Genomic DNA, 22,024 nt, shown 5'->3' with positions numbered 1-22,024 from the left:
ATCAGGGTTGAGAGCTGAGGTAGGTCATGCAACCATGTTTTGAGGCGACAAGGAGACAGTGACCACATTTCTGGAATGTCGTGATGTGAGTGCTTGAAGAAGACAGACAGACTTTTCAGGCCAGGCAGGAACTGCAACCCGTGTGCCGGCAATGAAGGATCCATGCAGTCGATGAGCTCCAAACTGGACAAGGCCAGTGCACCAGCGTCCCCTGAGGGACCTGGACTTGGCTTAGGATCACTGTGACGATAGGTACACAATATATGCACACCTGACAAGGAGAGATGCTTCAGTTTAGGCAGGCACGTGAGTGTGGAGTGCAACATCCACATTGTTTCTCCAACGATGCCCACTTGATGACAGATCAGACATTCGAGGTTTTTAAACTGGGACAGCACAGAAATGAATTTACTCACTGATGTGGTAGGGAACATAACGCCACACATGCTTAAGTAAGTCAGCTTCTCGGGAAGAAACAATGGGAATCTGGAAATGTCTAACAAAAGATCAGAGCAACTGCTTCTTAAAACCAGACGTCTCATATTTGGGAAGTCCTTCAAGAAGCTGAAACACTCCTGGGAGCTTTGGTCCATTACCACCGTAGTGAGGATAGGAAGGAACAGAGCGAGCTGTTTCCAGTGTTTCACTTTGGTGCTCTTCATCACTGCGCTGGAGACTTGTCTATGACGAAGAGTGTCCCAGAACTTCCTGTTGTATGAGCCGTTTTTAAAATCCAAAACCACTGTCCAGTTTTTCCACAGAGATCGGTGATCGACAATTGTCTTGAAATACTTGCAGGTTGCCCGGACGTTTAACTTTTCTGTCGCTGACAGATACCCAAAGACATTATTCCAGACCTCAGGAGGCAGCTTCGAAGGCTTCTGTGCCATCACTTTGCTCTGCGGGCAGATGTCTAAGCGGGCTCGATAACACCGTCACACTTCTGCAGTCCTAGAAATCCTTCAAGTAGAGTGCCATAAACCACGCTTTCTACATGAAAACTGCCACGGAAGTACTAATAGTGACTTTAAAGTGATTGACACAGAATCCACCCAATAGTTATGAAGGTAACGCCCATAGCTGAGTTGTGATTGGTTATCTTTTTTAATACATATCCCTCTCGCGCCCGTCCTCTTCCTCTTTCTTTCACGCGACCCTACTGCGAGGTAACGTATTTTTCTCGCTTGTTAATAAACCGAAATACTCGGTCTTTATAGGATTAGGCCAAATATTAGTTTTGTATTCGTGAGATAAACATTTAAACCACTTAACGGGATATATTTTGTATATTTTAAACACTCAATAGGTGTCATTTAGCCAAGCGAGGCCTGTTAATAGAGCGCTAGGGTAGCTAAGTATTAGCCGGCTAACCTTAACTATCGGCCACATGTCCGGAGTGTAAAGTACTGACCAATTTCGAAAGTACCGTTAATATCCTTGTTTTTCGTCCTTTATTTGTAGATACATCCTTGTCTTTAAACCAGCTGTGTAGCGATCCTTGGAAGCACTGCAGAGATGCCCAGGGAAGACAGGGCCACGTGGAAGTCCAACTATTTTTTGAAAATCATCGTGAGTACCTTTTAACATAAATGCACTAGGTCTTTGTTTCTATAGCGTGGACACCATAATGAAATTTATGTGACGCACAGTGGTGTATTTACAGCAACTTTTGGATGACTATCCAAAATGCTTCATCGTGGGAGCAGACAATGTGGGCTCCAAGCAGATGCAGACCATCCGTCTGTCCCTGCGTGGGAAGGCTGTGGTGCTGATGGGTAAAAACACCATGATGCGCAAAGCCATCCGTGGCCATCTGGAGAACAATCCTGCACTGGAGAAGTGAGTTTACTGGCAACCTTTGTTTTATAATACATTGAATTATCAGTTTCTGTGTAGCAGGTTAGTTACGGTGCAGCTTGTGTCGTGCTGTATTGTCGTTCCCCCTGCTAAAATTAACCTGTTTCCAGCTATCCCTGTCTGTCTACACCCCTCGGACAGCCAGGGACGCAAGGTCTCAGACATCTGATAACTGCTCATGTTGGTAGAAATGATAATCTGCTTGTGTAATTTAAGTTTATGCTGTGATTTCACAGGCTCCTGCCCCACATTAAAGGTAATGTGGGCTTTGTCTTCACGAAGGAGGATCTGACTGAGATCAGAGACCTGCTGCTGGCCAACAAGGTGAGAGCCCTAGAGAAGAAAATTGACACTTAATTGTTGGAGCAAGCATAATCTTTTAAAGTCAATGTTGTGCACCACTTTTTTCCCTTTAATAAAAAAAAGCTTATTGATAATTTAGATCTTGTCAAAGTGCAGGATAAGTTACAATGCAGCTTTTGCAGTACTGCATTGTCGTTCCCCCTGCAAACAATAAATTGTTTCCTCGCTATACCTGTCTGCCTGCATCTTTTGGCTGCCAGGGACGTAAGGTTTCAGACACCATAACCTGAGTAGTTAAGATCTTAAAGATTTGGTTCTAACAGAGTGGTCTATTAAGGGTTACCCTCTCTTGTATCCCAGGTACCTGCAGCTGCCCGTGCTGGAGCCATCGCCCCTTGTGATGTGACAGTGCCGGCCCAGAATACTGGTCTTGGTCCTGAGAAGACCTCTTTCTTCCAGGCTCTGGGTATCACCACCAAAATCTCCAGGGGAACCATTGAAATCTTGGTGAGTTTGATAATTATACTGTTGAAGAAACTGTTTTACACACAGGTATTTCTCACAATGCTAATGTGTACTTTAAAAGGGTAAGATTTGAAAATCTCTGCATCCACTAATCACTCTGTATGTCTTTGTCCGCCAGAGCGATGTCGGTCTGATCAAGACTGGAGACAAGGTTGGTGCCAGCGAGGCCACACTGCTAAACATGCTGAACATCTCTCCGTTCTCCTATGGACTCATCATCCAGCAGGTTTATGACAATGGCAGTGTTTACAGCCCAGAGGTGCTCGACATCACAGAGGCTTCTCTACATGCCAGGTTCCTGGAGGTGAGAATTGGCTGAAATAATTTGGCATGAGTTGTATCTGAATTTTCAGTTTCTCAAAAGTTATTTTGCCCTCTTAGGGTGTGAGGAATATTGCTAGTGTGTGTCTGGAGATTGGCTACCCCACTTTGGCTTCTGTCCCCCACTCCGTCATCAATGGCTACAAGAGAGTCCTGGCTGTTGCTGTGGAGACGGACTACTCCTTCCCCCTGGCAGACAAAGTATGGTTTTTACATTTTTCAGACAGCTCTTGCCATTCTCAGTGTTAACACACGATACTTGACTTGGACTTGAAAGTGAAGATTTGCATTAACAGAGAACTAATGACATCCTTCACCCTCACAGGTCAAAGCCTTCCTGGCTGACCCATCTGCATTTGCTGTCGCAGCACCTGCAGCAGCTGCTGAGACTGCCGCAGCTCCAGCTGCTGCTGCTGCTAAGGAGGAGGCCAAGGAGGAGTCTGAGGAATCAGATGGCGAGATGGGCTTCGGTTTGTTCAACGACGACGACGACTAATAAAATACAGCGAACAGAACCACATTTAATAAGAACATGATTCAATAAATAATGCAAGATCCATGTGCTGGTGTCGTCTCTTTGTTAGTACAACTATAAGGAGATTGTAGTAGTCTTTGTGGTTGAAAATGACACTTTGTAGTTGAAATGGAAAGATATAACAAGGGGAGTGGGTCCTTTTATAGGAACATTTCAAAAGCAAATGGACTGTAGACATGTAGTCATCTGACAAGTTGAACTGTAAAAGCTCATACATCCAGAATTGGCGCACTGCAGAAATTGAGCACTAATTCCTAACCGGTCATACAACCGGTTCCAAATATCTGGAGGCCTCCGGCGCAACGTCGACTTTCTACCGGAAGCTCATCTGACAACACTTCCTGTTTGGGCGTGTCGTATTTCGGAATAAAATGTTTGAGATGTGTCGTTTCATGTTTATATTAGAATTGTTACATTGAGAAAATAGCAACCCCAACGCATTTATTAGTTTGAAACCCCTAATACTTAGTGTAAATGTTGTGCGTTCACTTGCATTTCGAGGTTAAAACTAAATTACTGCCTTGTACATCCGTTTGACAGCATGTCATCTGCAATACGTCTTTGGAATGATTTACTTTGCCAGTTCAGAAATTCTTGAAATGAAATCTACACCACTTTCTACAATTTAAAAAAATAAATAAATAAATATCTGGACTCCAGAGGGTAATGCAATTGTCAAAGCTGTTGTTAAAAAATACCGTCGTCGCAACAATTTTCCAGTAAATACTCAAATCTCATTTTATTTTGAAAGCCGGAAGTTGCATTGCTTTGGCGTGGCTGGAAAGAAATAGACGCGCATCAGCTAGTGGAACCTCTGCTATGGCTGAGGTAAGCGTTTTTGACTTATTTGATCTGAAAATACTGTGTTAGATGAATCTTTAATCGGATTTACACGTCTGGTGAGATTTGTTGCTTTGGGTAATGATTAAAGCTTAGATTGCCATACTTTCTAGCGACGGTATTGGTCGTCAGCGCAAGCTAATATTTTTTTAAGCTAACATTAGCCCATAACCGAAGCGGGTGTTGGTGTGAAGTGTAGTTTTTTCAATTTCCAACATTATAAATATCGTTATTTTCATCATAGGGTCATGAAAAAAAGCCAGCTGTTACGATGACTGTTTGCTTTTAGGTTATGTAATGTAGTGTGTGTCTGGTTAACGCTGGATATTAGTACTGTTCGGGTAAACAGAGTTTAGGTGTTGTTAGCTTACAACAGATGCTTGCTTTTCCAACCATTCTGCTCATTAAATTAATATGCATAAGAGTAAATTCTTTGTGTAGACCCACAGCTTACAGGACCTCCAGCAACCAGCTGTGTCCTCCAAGGTGTTCATCCAAAGAGACTACAGCTCAGGCACCATATGCAAGTTCCAGACCAAGTTCCCCTCAGAGCTTGAGTCAAGGGTGTGTACAGAGTTAACCTCCATGCCATGGTTGTTTCCTCACTGCTTTAAGTTTGTTTTTAAAACTGCTCCTGTGGTTTCAGATCGATAAGCAGCAGTTTGAGGAGACCATTCAGACGCTAAACAACCTGTATGCAGAAGCAGAAAAACTCGGGGGGAAGTCCTACCTGGAGGGCTGTCTGGCTTGCCTAACGGCCTACACCATCTTCCTCTGCATGGAAACACATTATGAAAAGGTAAAACAAAAAAAGTCAGAGTCTTATGTTATGGGTCACTGTACCTCAAATCATTGTGGAACTTCTGCTGAACCATATCATATTTGGCGCAAAATTGTATGGTTCAAGACGTGACAATATGTATATAGTGATTTCTGTGATATTTTATCTTCATATATCAAATAGAACTATTTGAAAAATGTTCTGTCCACCTTTCAATTTTTGAGGCATGAATATCTCAGAATATTATCTATTATAATAATGAACCCAAATTTTCATTGGTTCCCCCCCCTCCCTTTTTTTAAATTTTAACCACAAAATTGAACCAGTACGTGTAATTCATGACAGATGTACAAAAATGTTTTGGCTAATTGGCTTGGCTAAAAGAAAAAAAAGTAAACAGTCCTATAAGGTTGCATATTTGAGCACACACTATTCTAGTCTATAGAAGGTACTGTGTGTGCTCATGCTGTTGTAATAATAACTCTGAAAATAATTTTGTTAAATAAATGCATATTTTTCAATTTTGAGACCAACTGTCTTGGAGTAGTTTTATAATATAGGTTGTGTTTAAAATGTACTAAGAGGTTTAAAAACTTCACAAGTACAGATGTAATTTTTCTTGTGCATGAAAATAAATTTAGCAACACAATTAAGAGGGCATTAATAGCTCGTCTCACGCAAATGGTTTTGCAAGGACAAGTTGTTGTGTCTACACGCACTGGGTAGTCCGATAAAAGACCCTGACCCTAAACGCCTCTAACCCAAACCTAACCCTGATAACTGCCTCTTAGTTTATTTTAAACTTAACCTGAATTAAATGACTTCTCTAGGGCAACATGCACACTTACATCTCCCTCTTTCTGTGCACAGGTGTTAAAGAAGATTGCCAGATACATTAAGGACCAGAATGAGAAGATCTATGCTCCCAGAGGCTTGCTGCTGACTGACCCCATAGAGAGAGGCCTCCGAGTTGTATCCTTAATTCAACTGCATGCTTACTAGAGCTAAGTTATAACTGTTATAACAACAGTCATCACGCCCCACAAACCACCAACCCTTGGTCTATTTATACCTATATACTCAAACAGCGTATTTCTGTCACTTTGTGAGCACCTCAGTTACACATTAAGTCAAATATAAATGTTCATTGACTTTACTGATTTCATTTTATATCTCTACAGTAGTTAAGTATGCTTTTGTTCTATACACAAAGGTGGATTATCTTCAGTTACTCTACCCTTTTTTAAGAATCATGTGAGAATTGTTAGCTGGAGTCATGTGGCAGTGAATCTGGTTAAATTGTGTTGTATATTGAATGAATTGAGAAATGTTGGAAAAATAAATATAAGTAAAAGTAAAATCAGTGTAGACAACCTGTAGATTTTAATAAAAGTACTGATATTTGTGGCAGTTGTTTCAGAAACATTGCAAAAAGAAATCGGAGTATATTTTATGCATTTTTTTTGCCCCCCTCCTAAACACAGATTATTTTTGTTGATCACATAGCACTTTGTACTGGCCTTAACTTGTTTTCTTCAAGGTTGAAATTACCATCTTTGAAGACAGAAGTATTGGCTCTGGAAGATAAAAGAATCCATTCAGGTGCAACTTTGATAAAGATTTGACTTCGCTCCACTGTGTTGTTCATTTCTATTGTTAAGGAAATCTTTATAATTCAACTGCATAATATAAAATAAGACAAGACAACACTAGAAATGTGATTTACTTTCAGTTGTAACAGGGTTTTTTTTTTCTCTCTCTCTCTCTCTCTATTGCTCTACTCTGTAGGTTGAAGACTCCTTATCTGTCTGACAGCACATAATCAGACTCCCACTTCACCTAAATGTTGTATAGAATTTTGATCTGATCCTCTTTTTTTCCCTGTTATTTATAAGTGCTCTACTTTCTGCCTATCCTTATATGTTTATAAATGTCTTCATGTCTTTTTATACTCATCATGACCTTAGTTGATAAAGACCAGTCTCTATGAATTGTGCCAATGTGTTAAATGCCATTTCTGATTATGGTAGTTTTGTGTGATTTGACTTGTGTGTTTTATAAAAGACGTAAAGTTAAAAAAAAAAAACCAAAACGTTACTGCTGTAGAAACAGGTTGGGATGGAGTTGTTGGTATGGTTTTGGGTAGTTCTCCACACAATGTGTTTAGCCACATTACGGTTGTTGGCATTGATGATGCAGATGTTCTATCCGTGTATGAATGTCACCTTTTTTCTTGTGCTGGAGCAGATCATGTCTTTTTCACACTTGCATATTGGGAGTTGTGAGCTGGAGTTGGGTGACTTCCAAGATGGAGCATGTTTACCTTTTAATAAGATCACTTCAATAGTAACATGTCCTTCTCCTTCACTAAAATCTTCCTGAATCGTGCTCATCAGCCCTACATGTTTGTCAAACTTCCTGCAATGTTGCAAACAACATCCCCTTGTTCACAATCACCAAACAGTCCGTGATTGCTGTATATGGTTTTCGGACAACTGGTCTACTTTTCTTACAATTATTATGGTTTATCTAAATAAATAATAATTTCCTGAAAACTGTTGGGCTGCTGTTGATTAATTTCAGAGTACGCATTTGTTACACATTTAGTTTTTTTTCTTTTAAAAGAGAATGAGGTGTAATATTTTGTGTGTTTGACACATTTCACTCACGATGAATATGAAAACTTTTATTTTGAAGTAGTAAGAGCGGAAATCTTGCTGCGTTGGTCTGACCCAAGTCAACGTTTGTTTCCGGAAGCCAAAGGATACTACTAGCTACCCTGCGACTTTTATTTATGGACTCTTTCTCTTGTTCGTGTTCCCCATCGTGCTGAAACTACAACAAGTCAACACTGTACGCTTCAGCCTCAACTGTAAGAGTAAGAGCTGTAAGAGTAATCAATTTAATATTCACAGTTATTAACCGCTAGAAAGGCGGTTAACATTAGCACCACTCATGAATTAATTTTAAGCAAAGAAAGCTAGCGTTAGTTTAACTTTTAATTGCACATGTAAACACCGAAGATGCAGCTAGTTTTCCGTGTTTGTTAGGCATTAGCAAACGCTTAATATTGCCTTGTTTAAGTTATGTTGCTAGCTAGCAGTGGTGATCACTGTCACTTTTAATTTTGATTTTTAATTAGAGCGAGCGAGGAAGTTCACTTCACCCTGTTGTCAGCAGGACCCGGCTTTCTTTCTCCGTCCACCCTGGCGTTCCCCTGTTTCGATGGAGTATATCTCCCAAAACAAGAAAACGACTTCTTGCATCATGTCCTGGATGAGCTGGAAACATACCAACAGAAAAACAGCCACAACAGGTAAAGTTAAGAAAGATGGAGCAACCCGAGCAGTTTGATCACATGAAGTGAAGTGATCACTTCCTTCTCGGTTATAGTGATTTATTAGTGAACCTGTTTAGTAAACATACACAGGTTAACACTGTGTAAACAAATGGCACAGGTGTTGAAGTTAAACACCGGTTTCCTACATTCTAAAGAAAACGAATGGGATAGAAACAGACAGTCATGCCTGATTATCACTGTGCCTTTTGTTTCATTATGGAGATAATAAACACAGGCACGGGAAATCAAAATATCAGATCAGAAATTAAAAAAAAAAAAAAAAAAACAATGTAGAAAATACTGGGTATCATATTCATATTCAGATTTTCTACCACGGAAACCAGTGGTCTCGATTGGAACCTCAATTTTTTAATACATTTTTAAATTCTCTTTCTTTACTGAGCTACATTACTGTAACCATTTTCACTCATGCACTTGAGCCCAGACACAAACACAAAGTGAGTTCAGAATGGTTCAGAATCACTTACCCTAGCACTGGCAGTCAGGATGTGATCACACGAAGATAGTTAGCAGCCTGCTGAGTTTTCCCTGTGCGTGCACATGAAAGGGGGGGGCACCATCTGACCAATCACATTTACTGATAACTGTACTGGCCACAGAAGGGCTGATTTTCCAAATCAAGATTAAACTATTAAACATGTAGCGCTTTGGTCAGTGAGACTGGGAAAAAGTTACTGTATTAATAAGTTTGGCCTATTTGAAGCCAAGAAAATAAGTGAGCAAAAATGCTGAATCTAAGTTAACAGACCTCAATATGAAAACTCTGTCATTAAAACATGGAAGAATCTGATGCATTAAAATCAAGTAGTTTAATAATTCAAGTTTAAAATTCAGTTTTTATTTTTTCAGCTGCAGCCTCAGTGTTGTCTGCCGATCTGAGAATAAATGATAAATATAAAAACAAAATTAAAACGTAGCTTAGTCTATTTGGTTATTTGAAATAAGGTCAAGTACTAATAGGTGCTCTGCTTTACAATCAGATATTGACGCTTATACAGAAATATAATTGTAGTTATAAAACAATAATTAATTATAACAATAAAAGTCAAGGAATAAAGTTACATATGGGAATCTGTATTCAGTACCGTTGTTCATCGGGGAAACCCAAAGTCATTAGAAAAACTTTAGACCCTCTTAGTGTCTGTGCACAGAAATCCGAGGGATCTTCCTGGAATGGTGACACTATTTTCCGGAGAACTGATTCTTTCCAAAAGATGTCAGCGTCTGCATGTCCAAACTGTCAAGTAGTATTTCAATTTAGGGTCATGGGGTGAACTGGAGCTTTATCCACCTCCCACTGGGCGAGGTGCACTGTTGATGTGTTGCCAGTCCAATACATGGGTCATGCATAGAGACAGACAACTATTCAAACTTAAGGCCAATTTAGAACCATTCATTAACACAGCATGTATACCGTTAAGCTCTGGGTGAAAGCTTAAATACACCCATACAAACACAGAGAGAACATGCAGTGGGCATTTTTCCTGTCCTGTCGCCATGCTAGCCCCCCAATCCTGGTGTTTCCAAACAATCTGAGTCCGTAGAATTTCCAAAACTCAATTTTAGTGCTCCTAAGATGCCAGAATAGTGTGGGAGCTCAGCATAAAATCAGTTTTAGCCATTATTATGGGGTTGAACTTTGGTTCATAGAGGCAATATTAAAAAAAGGCACTGCAGCTATGAGAAAAATGTCTTGTCATCATGAAAGCATTATTCTAAAGTCCCCAAACTATAATGAGCCTGTTAATGGGTCTAATAAAAACTGTTTAACTAAATATTGGATTGCAAAGTTCTTTCAGACTTTTATATTAACAGTTTACTTTGGAGTTTTCTGTGATTGTGTTTGAAATTTATGTTTTGTGTGTTTGTTTATAACACATCTTTAATGTGTACTGTGATCTTTAAGCCTAATCGCTCCAAGAACTATGTGAATAAAAATGCTGCTGTGTTTACTTGATCAAATAATGTCTGCTGCCCTGTGTGTCCCTGTCCAGTGTGCTGCTGTTTCCTCCCTTACCCAGCAGACTGCGATACCTGATTCACAAAACCATAGAAGACCTGCCAGAGCTCACCACCTTCTCAGTAGGGGAGAGCTGGTGCCGTAGGGTGGTGGTCTGCCCTTGTGAGCTCAGGTTTGTTGGCCAAACTTTGGTCTGTATGTCTTATGCATTTTGAAAAAGACGTTTATTAACTTTAAAAAAAAAATGTTTCTGTAGGAGTGAGGTAGAGGAAGACAGCGACTTGGAGAGCAACAGCAGCTTGTGTGAAGAGCCCCTAAGTATTAGGGAAGAGAGGGAACGCAATATCAAGCCTAAACCTTCAATCCCACCACGAAGCCGAGCACCTAAGAGGCCCGACAAGCCCCTCTACATGCCACGAGCTGCTCGAGAGAGGCTGTCATTACGAAACTCACAAGGCTCCACAGCTGGCTCTGAGTCATTGAGTTCAGCTTGTGTTGATAGAAGCTCTGTCAACAGTTTGTCTGACTCTTGTACTTGTCCTGAATCTACAGAAAACACAAAGCACTCATTATCTAAACAGGAATCATTCCCCAGTGTAGCAGACAGAGTCCCTAAACTGTCTGCAGACAGTTCAGCAATGTGTCCTCAGGAAGAAGAAAAGCTGGTACTCAGGCTGGATGAAGATGAAGCTCTAGTCTTGGAACAGACTCAGTCCCAGTTTGCTGAACTGACTGTGGAGGAGGATGAGAAGGAGAAGGACGAGACTGCAAGTGTGCCACGCAGTCTCCAGACAGAAGACACAAGCACAGACAAAGATGGTGTAACTGCAGAGGTCAGTTCTCACAGACTTAATTTCATGGTGTGGATATATGCATACAGTCTTTTAGTGTTGCTGTACTGTACTTGCTGCCTTTTGGATTAATCCGTGCATTTCAGAAACTTAAATATAATGGTAACATTACATATATGTGTTTCTTATTTTAGATCAAGGCACATCTAAAAGAAGGAGTCTCTGTTGCCATTGAGCACGTTCACAATGACTACTCTATGTATGAGAATGTTTCCATCGACTCAGACGACTTTCGCCACGTGATTGAGATCTATGACTTCCCGGTTATGTTCAAGACCGACGACCTTCTTGATGCTTTCTCAGAGTACAGGTGAGAGATGACACACCTGTTCACTGCTCTGTCCTTTTGTTTCCAGTCATATTTTATTTTACAATGTGGCCCACGTACCAGTGAAAGTTCTCTTTGCGATAGTGTAAAGAAGTTTATTGACACATTTAATCCCTCAGATAGTTTAATATTAAAAAAAAAGAATTACAATTTCAACAACACATCTCAGTTTTTCTGCATGATAAAGAAATGCTGCTTTGGGCAAAAACTGTAAGAAATAAATATGTATGAATGTTACAGAAAAAGTTCTGTTAGCTTTTAATTCAAATGAAATGAAATGAATATGATCATTTTTGTTACAGAATGTCCTCTTTTTAAAAAAAACAAAACAAAAAAACCTTTGAACCTGCTATAAAACCCATAAATTTCCACAGTTGATAGTGAAAAAAACTGGAAGTTTCTGTTATTTAATAGTTTGTCTATTAGTTATTTACTTTGGTGTAGTATGAATGGTCATGGATGAGGTCTTTATCAGTGGGAAAAGCTATAAAACATGTGAAAACACAGTTAAATGTCTAAAATTTACGTCCTTCTTCCCATTTTCCAAAGCTGTCCAAGATTGTTAGGCCAGATTGGAGTCCTCGGCAGGCTGATCCTGGCCCCCAGACCTTATGTTTGACACCCTTTGTCTAGAGTGTTCTGCTGTGAAACCATATATAATTCATTGTACACAACAAATCTGTCAATGCTTTCAACTGTCACCTTTAATATGAAACGTACATGAATTTATATATTCTTAAAATGTCACTAAAAACTGAACCTTAATATGGTACAATTACACAGGTATATATTACTTTAGCTATCTCAGTTTTCATTGAAACAGTCTGATGTAAATCCAGAAAATATTTCACACTCAACTGACTGATGTGGCCACAAAATTGCTTAAAGTGCTCTCTGTCTGCCTCAGTGATGGTGGAATGAAGATCAAGTGGGTGGACAACACACACGCTTTAGGGATTTTTTCCAGCGAGTCAGCAGGTGAGCGCTTTCACTGCACGATGAATGAGATGTTGGTTTTGAGGTTTAAAGCTTATGATGTGAATAAAAAAAAGAAATGTGTCTTCTTACAGCACTCCATGCTCTCTCTATCTGCCACCCACTGCTGAAGGCTCGAGCACTGGCTGATGGGAGTAAAAAAGCTCAAGGCAAGGCCATCAGACGAGCAGGTGGGAGATTTATAGCAGCGATATATATATATATATATATATTAGGGGTGCAACGATACACAAAATTCACGGTTCGGTTCGGTTCGATACGAGTATTGTTGCACCCCTAATATATATATATATATATATATATATATATATATATATATATATATGTATATATATATATATATATATATATATATATGTGTATGTATGTGTATATATATATGTATGTATATATATGTGTGTATATATATATATATATATGTATATATATATACATATATATATATATTAGGGGTGCAACAATACTCGTATCGATATTGAACCGTTCGATACAGTGCTTTCGGTTCGGTACGCATATGTATCGAACAATACAAAATTTTTAATTTATTTTATCAACTTTTCTTCTGCTGTCTGTGCTGAGAGCTCAGTGGATCTGCGTTCGACTTATCCGCCTAGGCTGCACTGTCAAGCGCAGATCCACTGAGCGCAGCGCAAGTTAGCAAGACGTTGCAACATGGCAAATTGAACCTCCCCCACCCTCATTCAGATCTGGCGTTTGGAACTATCTTGGTTTTCATGTGAAGTATGACCCTGAAGGTAAGCGCGTCATGGACAAAAGTAAAACAGTATGTCGGATGTGCCACGCAATGCTCAATTACATTGGTGGGAACTAGTGCGTTAGCGCAGTTAGCTCGTTAACGTGTTGACGCTGTCCAGCCCCACACACGGGGCGATCCGCGGTAGCTCGTTAACGGAGATTTGCCGTGTTGTGGCGTTAACGTCATTTCAATGAGATTAACGCTGACAGCTCTAGTGGGAACACAACGAATATGACTGCACATTTACTCCGACATCATCCTAGTGCAAAGACAAGTGGAAGCAGACAAAAACAACAAGCACGCATGCTACAAACTTTACCCGAGTCATTTAGACAGCCGTTAGCACATGATTCTCCTTATGGGGACCTGATATGTTTAATATGCTGCTGAGAATATAGCCCAGAAGAAGCGTATAGTATAGCTTTTATTTTGGAAAGAGCCATTTCTCTAATAAACTCTCTTTTTCCAAAGATGAGTGATTTCTCGATCAGATAGATTTATTTTTTTATTACTTTGTTGTTTCAGCAACATTAAATTTAAAAACTGTACTTTTGAGTTAAAATATATAATTATAATTTTAATAAATGACAAATTAAAAAGGCATAAACATTTTTTTGTATCGAAAAAATATCGAACCGTGACACCAAAGTATCGAACCGAACCGTGAATTTTGTGTATCGTTGCACCCCTAATATATATATGTATGTATGTATAATATGACGTGTTTTTTTTTTTTTGTTTTGTTTTTTTTAAACAATATGGTTGTTTATGTGCCTCCTTCCAGAGTTCATCCAGCCAGTGAAGGAACGTCCGAGGACAGACTGTGCTGTTGCTAGGCGGATGGTAACCAGAGCCTTGGGCATTCAGGGGCGAGGCAGAGTGCAGCGATATTGAGTGCCAACATCCACTACAGGTGAGCGCGCTAATAACAGCGACAGGTTAGGTTTTAGGTTCCCGCAGCTCACATGTTGGAAATATTTTTATGACACAGAAGCACTTTTTGCTTGTCAAGCATTTCATTTTATTGAAAACATAATGCTTTCCCACATTCATCCATGCATACAAAATAAAAACAGACAGCAACCAACAAGTATCCTCGTAACGTGAAGCACACTTGAATTGCCACATTTAGAAAAAAAAAAAATGTACAAAACCACGAAGAGGCATTTTCACATACATGTGTGGTTGTTACAGCACTTCCACAATGTAATCAAATTCCCTGATGGTAATAATTTAACACAACTCAGACACCGATAAAGAAAGGGAGAGGATGTGCAGAACAAGAAGATGAAAATGTGTGTGCGGTGTGAATAAATTAAAAATATTTTCAGAAATGTATGTGTCAAGTATGTGAAAGGCAAAATCCTGGGAGAAGTAAGCTCTTTGCAAGATGTTGGTACATTAAGTGCTCGGAGGCTCGAACAGAAATTTTAAAATGAATCCTGTTTTCAGTTTGTTATAATGAATCCCTCTGAGAGCAGGAGTTACTTATCGGACATGCTGTATCCACAGATTGTAGCACATTGCTCTGCAGAGATAATCATAGTCATGTAATGTATTATTAAAACTGCTCACAGTTTTGAGTCAGTAATTCCTTTAACTATTTACTGTTGAGGCAAATGTCTCTCGGTTCAGCTGCGAGGCAACAGTACAGGCTGTAGCACCAGATTAAGCACAACACTATTTTCACCCGTTCAAACAGAGCTCAGTCCAAGAGTCGTGGTCTCTCATGTCGTGATTTTTCTTTGGTTTAAAATGTTCTCCCAAACACTGGAAACTTTTACGCAGGAGGCCCTCGTTGGCATGGGTTATTTAACGAGTTACCTGGCTACAATCCTCATGGCATCTCTCCTGGTAAATAAACATCAGATCAAATCTACACTGTACTAACACTTTTTGAACATCTGAATGCGGTTAATGGTTTAGTAAGCAAGCATTTCATTTTCCCATTGAGTCATTGTTTATTGTACCAGATGAGCCCAGAGCTCAACAACAATCCAGCACTGCTCCAAGGAAGCGCATCCGCCCAGGCCCCCCTCTAGTGGTTGTCAAATATTAGTCTGCACCCCCCATCCACCAATGCTGACCTGTCCTTCTCAGGTCTACCTGTGAGAAAGCTGGTTGGTAAGCAATCCAGGAAACGTTTCCTCTGTTTCTGAACTCAGTGTGCCACCTGTTAAGTCAGACAGGAAGAGGACAGTGAAGAGATTAGCAACAAAAGCCAAAAGTTCTAGTTAAAGATCTCCTTATTAAACCGTTTATAAAGCTCCCGGGTAAACAGATGTTAATTAAAGACAGTAACAATTGCTTTAAAATGGATGAAAGTGCACCATTTGTTCATGAACGGTGATGTAATGTGATGATAAAGTGATAGCACAGCTATAAAAAAATCCAGTTTGTGATTTTTTTTGACACTAAATTAGTAAAACTTTTGTCTAAAGGCAGACTTTTTGTTTTCTACAAAAAGGTCCAGCAGAGGTCTGCAATCCTTTCACTTCCTTTCCTTTCTCTGAAGAGACTCAAAAGTGGCCATGTTTGAATCAGTGACCATGATGAGTGATGACTGCTCACCTTCACTGATCAGCACAGCAGGCTGGCACAGTTAAGAAGAGGCCTGAGAGTTTAATGCCCATGCCGCCATCATCATCATCCATCCTGAATGATCTTTGAGCAGGAGCTGCTGTGCTGTATTTGAAGCTGACCTCTGACCTTTGTACATTACTGCGGTGGTGCCTCTTGTTCACTGTTAGCCTGACTAATAATGCAATTATCATAGTGATTTCAGATGGGAGGCTTAATTTTGATTTTATTGCATGCTGACTCAAAACTAAAATTTCTTTCAAGGGTGTTTGATTTCCAGGCAGGTTTTTTTTTGTTTCAGATTAATTGGAAGGATCCATGGATGGATGTATGTTTTTTTTTTTTCCCCTGTTCTCGTCTTGTCCTGCTGATGCAGGTGATGAATTGGTTGTATAATTCTACAGAAGTATTCATTCCTTTTTAACTTCATTTGAAGTATCTCAGGATTTGGTCAGAGAAGTACATTGTGTATAGATAAGAGTAATGCAGATCAGCTAACAAACAGATTTCATAAATAAGATAAAACACTATTTTTTTTTTTTAATTTTAAGATTTTAAGTTTCCGTTTCTGTTTTAAAAAATGCTTTTTTTAAAAGTTGTATAATAATAGGTTGTTACCTGTGTAATTAACACACAAATACTTAAAGTATAAAGTTCTTCACATTACAGGAAGCTTTGGGAGGGAGCTTTGAAACGTTCAGTGTTACCTGTTCCTCTAATGTTATGTCGGCTTGTTTTAATGCCATTTTTGTCACTGATGTCTCATCAAACATCTCCTGTTTGTAAAATATCAAAATGTCATTGAGAAACTGTAAAAGTTTGTATTTAGTAAAGGTTCTACATAAAAAGGGGGCTTCCTCTGAAATCATCATCTGTGCCTGTGAGTCAATTAAATCTAAATCTATTGAGTCGTTTCGGTGCTAAAGACGATTCTGCAAAATTCTGTGAAAACAGGAAAACTAGAAGTTTTAATGTCATATTTTATATGACATAAGAAAAGTTTTTATTATGTAGACCTGTCCTGCATGATCCCAAAGTTAAAACTGCTGACTATGGCTGCTGTGAACTGGGCACTTAAACATCACACAGATACAGTAGAACAGTTATTTTTATAAATGGTCAAATAAGGTTAGGAGAAGGGGAGTTAGCATTTAACGCTCAGACTATTCAGGTGCAGACTCTTTGCGGCTGAAAACCTCAGTATTAAACTGAGTTTGTTTAAATGTAGACCTTTCTAAAGTACAGTCCCAAGCACCACTCAATTTTTTTTTACTGAAGAATATTTTGTCCTTAAATCAGAGGGTAAAAAGATCCTTTTTACCTGTATGACAGTTATATGTCCACATCCGATGCCCATCGTATCGGGAGCGGCACTTCATTATGTTGTTAGTGTAATCTGATTCCGCGACCTCATAGTTTGGGTTAATTACAACCTGGAAGAAGGAAAAACAATGGTTGTTAAAGCATTTCTCTTGACACATTTCAAGTCTTTAATTAGTTTTTATGAAAACCAAATAACACAAGTGTGAAGACCAGCACTCGAATAAGATGATAATAGAATGACTGATAATGCACAAAAGAGACTGAAAGAGTTCATCCTTCAGCTTAGATACTATAAATCTATGCTGGACTAAATTTGTTCAAATATAAAAGTTTGACTTTAACCAACTCCTGCTCATTTGTTTAGAACCGCAATCAGAGGCTCCTTGGGCTTACAGCCAGAAACAAGCAGATGCAGAGAGCTGTGGAAACTGTTTGTGCCTGTTTGATCTAGCAGACTCTGCTGGCTGGAGATGAGACATCTTTCCAGCAGCAGATGTGCCGTGTGGACTACAACCAGACAACCACAGCAGACGTTTTACCTGCAAGATGTAGTCGCCGGGCTTCACGTCTGTGATGTCGATCCACTGACAGTCAATGTCATGCCTGTAGGTATCCCAGCAGCCAACAGTGATGCCCTGTGCGCCGAAATTTGCACACTCGTACCTCTTTTGAATTCCTGGATTAGGAAAAGGTTACAAATTTTGTGATGAGGTCACGCTTATACAGCCCAGTAAGCTCATTTCTTTCATTAATTAAACAACGTACAATAAATTACTATTATTATTGTATTTGAATGTATAATTTGCTAATATAAGGAGTGTCTGTATTTACCCTCATCACAATAGGTGTCTTCAAGACAGAAGCTGGCCTTGTGGCCCTCTGCCACTTTAGTGCCGTTCAGACTCATCAAGTCATAGTGGGTGAAAACTTCCATACTGTGGTAATGCCTTGATTATAAAAAAAAAAAAAAAAAATCATTTCACACTAATAGAAATATTTGTAATCTTTACACTTTTATCTAGTGGCTTTCCTGTCAGATACGTTTGGCTTCCTCTGAATTTTTACAGGAAAAAGCAAAAAGTTTTCCGTTTGCACATATCTGTTCCAGATGCGTCACCTGTGACAGTCATGCCAGACCCACGACTGAGGTGATGCCCGAGGTCTGAAGTCTGACTGGCCATTGTTGTGGATCTGGGAGGAGAAGCGAAGAAGGCGGCGGTAGGAGCTAGGGTCAGCTTTGTCAGCACTGCCGGACAGACAACGCTCTTCATGGGCACACTGCAGAGCATACATGGGTCTGTCCTCCAGATATGTGGTCTGCTCCACAACCTGAGCATTCAGGACCAAGTCAGGGGCAGCTGCGAGCAACAAGGAATCGTGCTGATTTAGAACATGAGGGTGCACAGAAACTTACACTGAAACTTTTATTACATTTATATTGAACAGCTACAAAACTACAAGTGTTTCATTCTTTTCAAGTGACCCAGTCACAACCCTCAGTCAGCATATACTATACCAATGTCCTCAAACTATTTTTCCATTTCCACAATAAATACTTTAGAAACATAGCTCCTAACCCATGTAAGGTTCTAAATATATATGTTATGGTTTTCTGCACTTTCTTACTCATTGTACAAGAGACCCCAGCAGCAAAGCGTCCACCTCCTTTGGGACAGACAACATGTTTCCCGTGATGCAGGCACTGCTCCAGAGTCAGCTCAGTTCCTGAACACCTCACCCCGCTCATCACCACAGCATCAGCTGATGAGTCTCCTTGCCAGTACCATGTTTCCTGTTATAAGAGAAGCACAGGAAAGACATTATACACTACACAACATCAAGACTTTGATGCAAAGCTTGATACCCCTGTGTTACTGTTAAAAAGTTCAAAATCAGAGCTGGGCTATAACAAAACTCACCAGCAACATATCTAACTACAGTCCTGGATCTAACTACAGTCCTGTATGTTTGTTTAATCTATACAAAACTTACTGCTGCTAAGCTATGCATATACAGCTAGGCTCACTTCTTTCTGTTAGCTCCAATCAAACAGATACAGATCAGCCTCCTCAAAGTGTTGTGGAAACAGTGATCTGTATGGGAGATAGGTTTTCAACAGCAATATAATCTTATTTGTCCTCCTGTGTTTAATTTTCAGACTTGCCATACCAGGTGTCCCACAAGCCAAATGTAGTCTAATCAAAGTATCTAGCACCCACACAGGGAGAGGTGCTCTCTTGTCCTCTCACGCCTGACTCAGCCTTATTACAACATTTTGCAGACCACAGGGAAAACCTTCTGTTAGGAAAACTCATACTTTCCATCATCTACCCAGGAAGTGGAGGAGTCATGAGAAGTAAATTAAGCTGAGGGATATGGATGTGGGAGTATTTGCTGGTGGGCTGAGGAGAAGGACAGACATAAAGCTGTATAGCTGTAAGCTCAGTGTCATTCTTTCCATCTGGTGGTGGGGTTTGCCTGGAGAAGCATTTAAAAGTCAGACAGGAAAGAGGCTCTAGAGGGCCAGAGGTCCTGCTCTGTGATAGCAAAGAGTTAGACATCTATTACTCTTAACACGATAACCCTTACGTAATGATAACTTACAGCGTTCGGTAATAAAGGGGACATGTTATTATAATGCCTGGACTGGACCAGATGACTTGGCATAGATAGGCACACTTTAGTCAGATAGCCCCCCTGCTGCTATAAATGCACCTCCCCATGATTCACACACATACTTTCCAGAAGATTTGAAACCACAAATGCAAAATGCCTTTAAACAGAAAAATAAAAAAACCTAAGAGAGGTCTTAACACATCTCTCACATCATAATGTAAAGGGAGTTTGGGGTCTTCTTTAAAAATCAAGAAGGAAACGTAAGCAGGACAAGAGTAACGCTAGGAAGTAATGCCAGGGGGTTTACTGGTGAAGCGTCCACTAAACTTCAAACAAAATAAATCAAGCTTCTTCTCACCGCTTCCCTGCCCTTCTGTGCTGACTGTGTGCATTTGATGTTTGTAAGGAAGTGATGTCTTTCTTTTGCCCTCAGGGATCAATAAAGCTCAAGCTTATTAAAGTCAGAGTTAATGGTATTCACTGACTTTGAGCATGCTGAAAGTCTGTGCTGCAAAGATAAGCTCATTTTAAAAATGATTGGATGTAAGAGGGCTTAGAGGAAGACCTTACCTGAAAAGCATTGCTGGCAAAGCCCAAGCCCAGCTGTCTGCACACTACCATGGCCTCCATAGTCCCCCAGCTGTCACTGCACACCGTGCCCCACACCAAAGAGCCATTTCTCTCCCCCAGGACCTCCACACGGCCCTCGTATGGGTTACGGCCGCCACTTAACCGAAGCTGAGGGAAGGGATATATACATTTAGGCATCTCCTGAACTGTTACACACACATAGTTTTTCGTTCTATATGGTAGACAGAGTTTACTCACTCTATTGTGGAAGCCCATGGCAGGAACATTACATTTGACTGCTGCATCTTCCTCATGGCTGCAGCCCAAAGAGTTAGGGTTGAAGTAGCACTCGGTCAGGGACTTTTCGAAACCGGAGCACTCCACCTCGTTCATGTGGACCGGTCCAATGCCTGCAGGTACACATTAGGCACATAAACAAAGAGTACTGCTGTCATAAACTCACTGCTGAGGTAGTCATATTGTGTACATTACAGAGAAGAAAAGCTAGTTTCAGATTACTGGACAGAAGATGTGATCAATTTGGGTTACACAATGGTTTTACAACCCTGTTCCCAAAAATGTTTGGATGAATTTACTGAAAATAGTAGATCATTGGATTTTGATCGTATTTTGAAAAATATAATTTTGTATTGAAATGGATTCCAGGAAAATATTTAGTTTTTGTTGTACCTGTCCCAACCTTTTAGTGACATGCTGTGCAATGCAAAACAAAACAGACAAAGAAACAAAACAACTCTTGGGAAATCACGACTAATGATGTTAATTAGCAACATGACTAAAATAAGTCCCCGGTCTGTGAAAGACCGCAGGACTTAGTATCATTAAAAAGCACTCTGGGGAGATGTCTGTTTGTATGGGGCAAGGCCAAAAACCAATATTAAATGTCTGTGTTCTTTGGACCGTTAACATTAAAAACAGACCTAGTTTTATAGTGGGAATTTGGAATTTCTGAAAGACAATGTGAGCAAATCCAGTGTTTAGATGGCACTTCAAATGCAAGTTTAAACTCTACCAGGCAAGGAAAGAACTTGAAAAAGATTCAGAATCGCATTTGCTTTGTCTGAGTCCAAGCTCATTTAAAATGGACTGAGATCAAGTGGAAAACTGTCCTGTGGGCAAACTAAAAACAACTGAAAAAGGAAAGGCCACCATCTGTAATGGTCTTGTGAAACCTTACTGCACTTCTGTGAAGGCTCCATTAATCCTAAACAACACTTAAAGATTATGGAGCAATGTTTGCTGACATTCACATCTTTTTCAGAGAAGTTCTTCAATATTTTAGCAAGACAATGAAGATGTATTATGACATGTCCCTACAGAAAGAGTCCAGGTGCTAAATTTCAGTTTAGACATGTAACCTGATGGAAACGATAAAGGAGACCTGAACTTGTTCAAACCTGTGATGCAACACAGCGATAAACATGCCTCTATTCTGTTTTTTTTGTTGTTTTTTTTACATTTTGCTGGTGTGTAATTTAAAATAATAATATTTTTTTAAT

The 22,024-nt window shown here is 39.8% G+C and overlaps 4 protein-coding genes and 1 non-coding gene across 6 annotated transcripts in view; 4 read left to right on the top strand and 1 right to left on the bottom strand.

Annotated features, from left to right (window-relative positions):
• The first annotated feature begins 1,119 nt into the window (after positions 1–1,119).
• rplp0 (ribosomal protein, large, P0) lies at positions 1,120–3,565 on the top strand. Its single transcript, XM_063473134.1, has 8 exons — positions 1,120–1,166; positions 1,462–1,569; positions 1,664–1,839; positions 2,094–2,181; positions 2,521–2,667; positions 2,804–2,989; positions 3,067–3,207; positions 3,332–3,565. Exons 2-8 carry the CDS (start codon positions 1,516–1,518, stop codon positions 3,500–3,502), a joined length of 963 nt encoding a protein of 320 aa, XP_063329204.1. The 5' UTR covers positions 1,120–1,166; positions 1,462–1,515; the 3' UTR covers positions 3,503–3,565.
• LOC134628279 (small nucleolar RNA SNORA63) lies at positions 2,311–2,440 on the top strand. Its single transcript, XR_010093974.1, has one exon. It is a non-coding gene; the product is annotated as a small nucleolar RNA SNORA63 (small nucleolar RNA).
• Positions 3,566–4,303: 738 nt separating the features above from the next.
• golga7 (golgin A7) lies at positions 4,304–7,717 on the top strand. The gene is made up of 6 exons (XM_063474494.1): positions 4,304–4,369; positions 4,823–4,945; positions 5,028–5,180; positions 6,033–6,134; positions 6,703–6,764; positions 6,951–7,717. Exons 1-5 carry the CDS (start codon positions 4,361–4,363, stop codon positions 6,748–6,750), a joined length of 435 nt encoding a protein of 144 aa, XP_063330564.1. The 5' UTR covers positions 4,304–4,360; the 3' UTR covers positions 6,751–6,764; positions 6,951–7,717.
• r3hcc1 (R3H domain and coiled-coil containing 1) lies at positions 7,514–16,867 on the top strand. The gene is made up of 10 exons (XM_063475000.1): positions 7,514–7,547; positions 7,900–8,040; positions 8,343–8,478; positions 10,518–10,655; positions 10,740–11,316; positions 11,469–11,644; positions 12,570–12,640; positions 12,733–12,828; positions 14,200–14,328; positions 15,883–16,867. The coding sequence occupies exons 1-9, from the start codon at positions 7,514–7,516 to the stop codon at positions 14,307–14,309; spliced, it is 1,479 nt and encodes a 492-aa protein (XP_063331070.1). The 3' UTR covers positions 14,310–14,328; positions 15,883–16,867.
• loxl2a (lysyl oxidase-like 2a) overlaps positions 14,306–22,024 on the bottom strand; it is a 25,440-nt gene continuing 17,721 nt past the window's right edge. The window contains exons 7-14 of one of the 2 annotated variants that reach the window (XM_063474492.1): positions 20,763–20,914; positions 20,505–20,672; positions 18,945–19,110; positions 18,436–18,676; positions 18,150–18,265; positions 17,858–17,994; positions 17,317–17,428; positions 14,306–15,588 (exon numbers count right to left, since the gene is read on the bottom strand). In XM_063474492.1, coding sequence (XP_063330562.1) covers positions 15,518–15,588; positions 17,317–17,428; positions 17,858–17,994; positions 18,150–18,265; positions 18,436–18,676; positions 18,945–19,110; positions 20,505–20,672; positions 20,763–20,914 — 1,163 coding nt within the window. In that variant the 3' untranslated portion in view covers positions 14,306–15,517. Of the gene's footprint in view, positions 15,589–17,316; positions 17,429–17,857; positions 17,995–18,149; positions 18,266–18,435; positions 18,677–18,944; positions 19,111–20,504; positions 20,915–22,024 lie in introns of both variants that reach the window. The other variant, XM_063474491.1, reaches the window with a different exon arrangement.

The sequence above is a fragment of the Pelmatolapia mariae genome, linkage group LG5, assembly GCF_036321145.2.
Source record: "Pelmatolapia mariae isolate MD_Pm_ZW linkage group LG5, Pm_UMD_F_2, whole genome shotgun sequence".
Lineage (NCBI taxonomy): Eukaryota > Metazoa > Chordata > Actinopteri > Cichliformes > Cichlidae > Pelmatolapia > Pelmatolapia mariae.
The sequence above is the reverse complement of the archived record's forward strand: the minus strand, read 5'-3'. Positions and strand labels throughout refer to the sequence as shown.

Coding starts and splice junctions, on each gene's coding strand:
- golga7 (XM_063474494.1), top strand. Junction 4,946..5,027: donor CCTCAGAGCTTGAGTCAAGG/GTGTGTACAGAG, acceptor CTGTGGTTTCAG/ATCGATAAGCAGCAGTTTGA. Junction 5,181..6,032: donor TGGAAACACATTATGAAAAG/GTAAAACAAAAA, acceptor TTCTGTGCACAG/GTGTTAAAGAAGATTGCCAG.
- r3hcc1 (XM_063475000.1), top strand. CDS start 7,514: ATGTCCTTCTCCTTCACTAAAATCTTCCTGAATC. Junction 11,645..12,569: donor GATGCTTTCTCAGAGTACAG/GTGAGAGATGAC, acceptor TGTCTGCCTCAG/TGATGGTGGAATGAAGATCA. Junction 12,641..12,732: donor TTTTTCCAGCGAGTCAGCAG/GTGAGCGCTTTC, acceptor GTCTTCTTACAG/CACTCCATGCTCTCTCTATC.
- rplp0 (XM_063473134.1), top strand. CDS start 1,516: ATGCCCAGGGAAGACAGGGCCACGTGGAAGTCCAACTATTTTTTGAAA. Junction 1,840..2,093: donor AACAATCCTGCACTGGAGAA/GTGAGTTTACTG, acceptor GTGATTTCACAG/GCTCCTGCCCCACATTAAAG. Junction 3,208..3,331: donor CCTTCCCCCTGGCAGACAAA/GTATGGTTTTTA, acceptor TCACCCTCACAG/GTCAAAGCCTTCCTGGCTGA.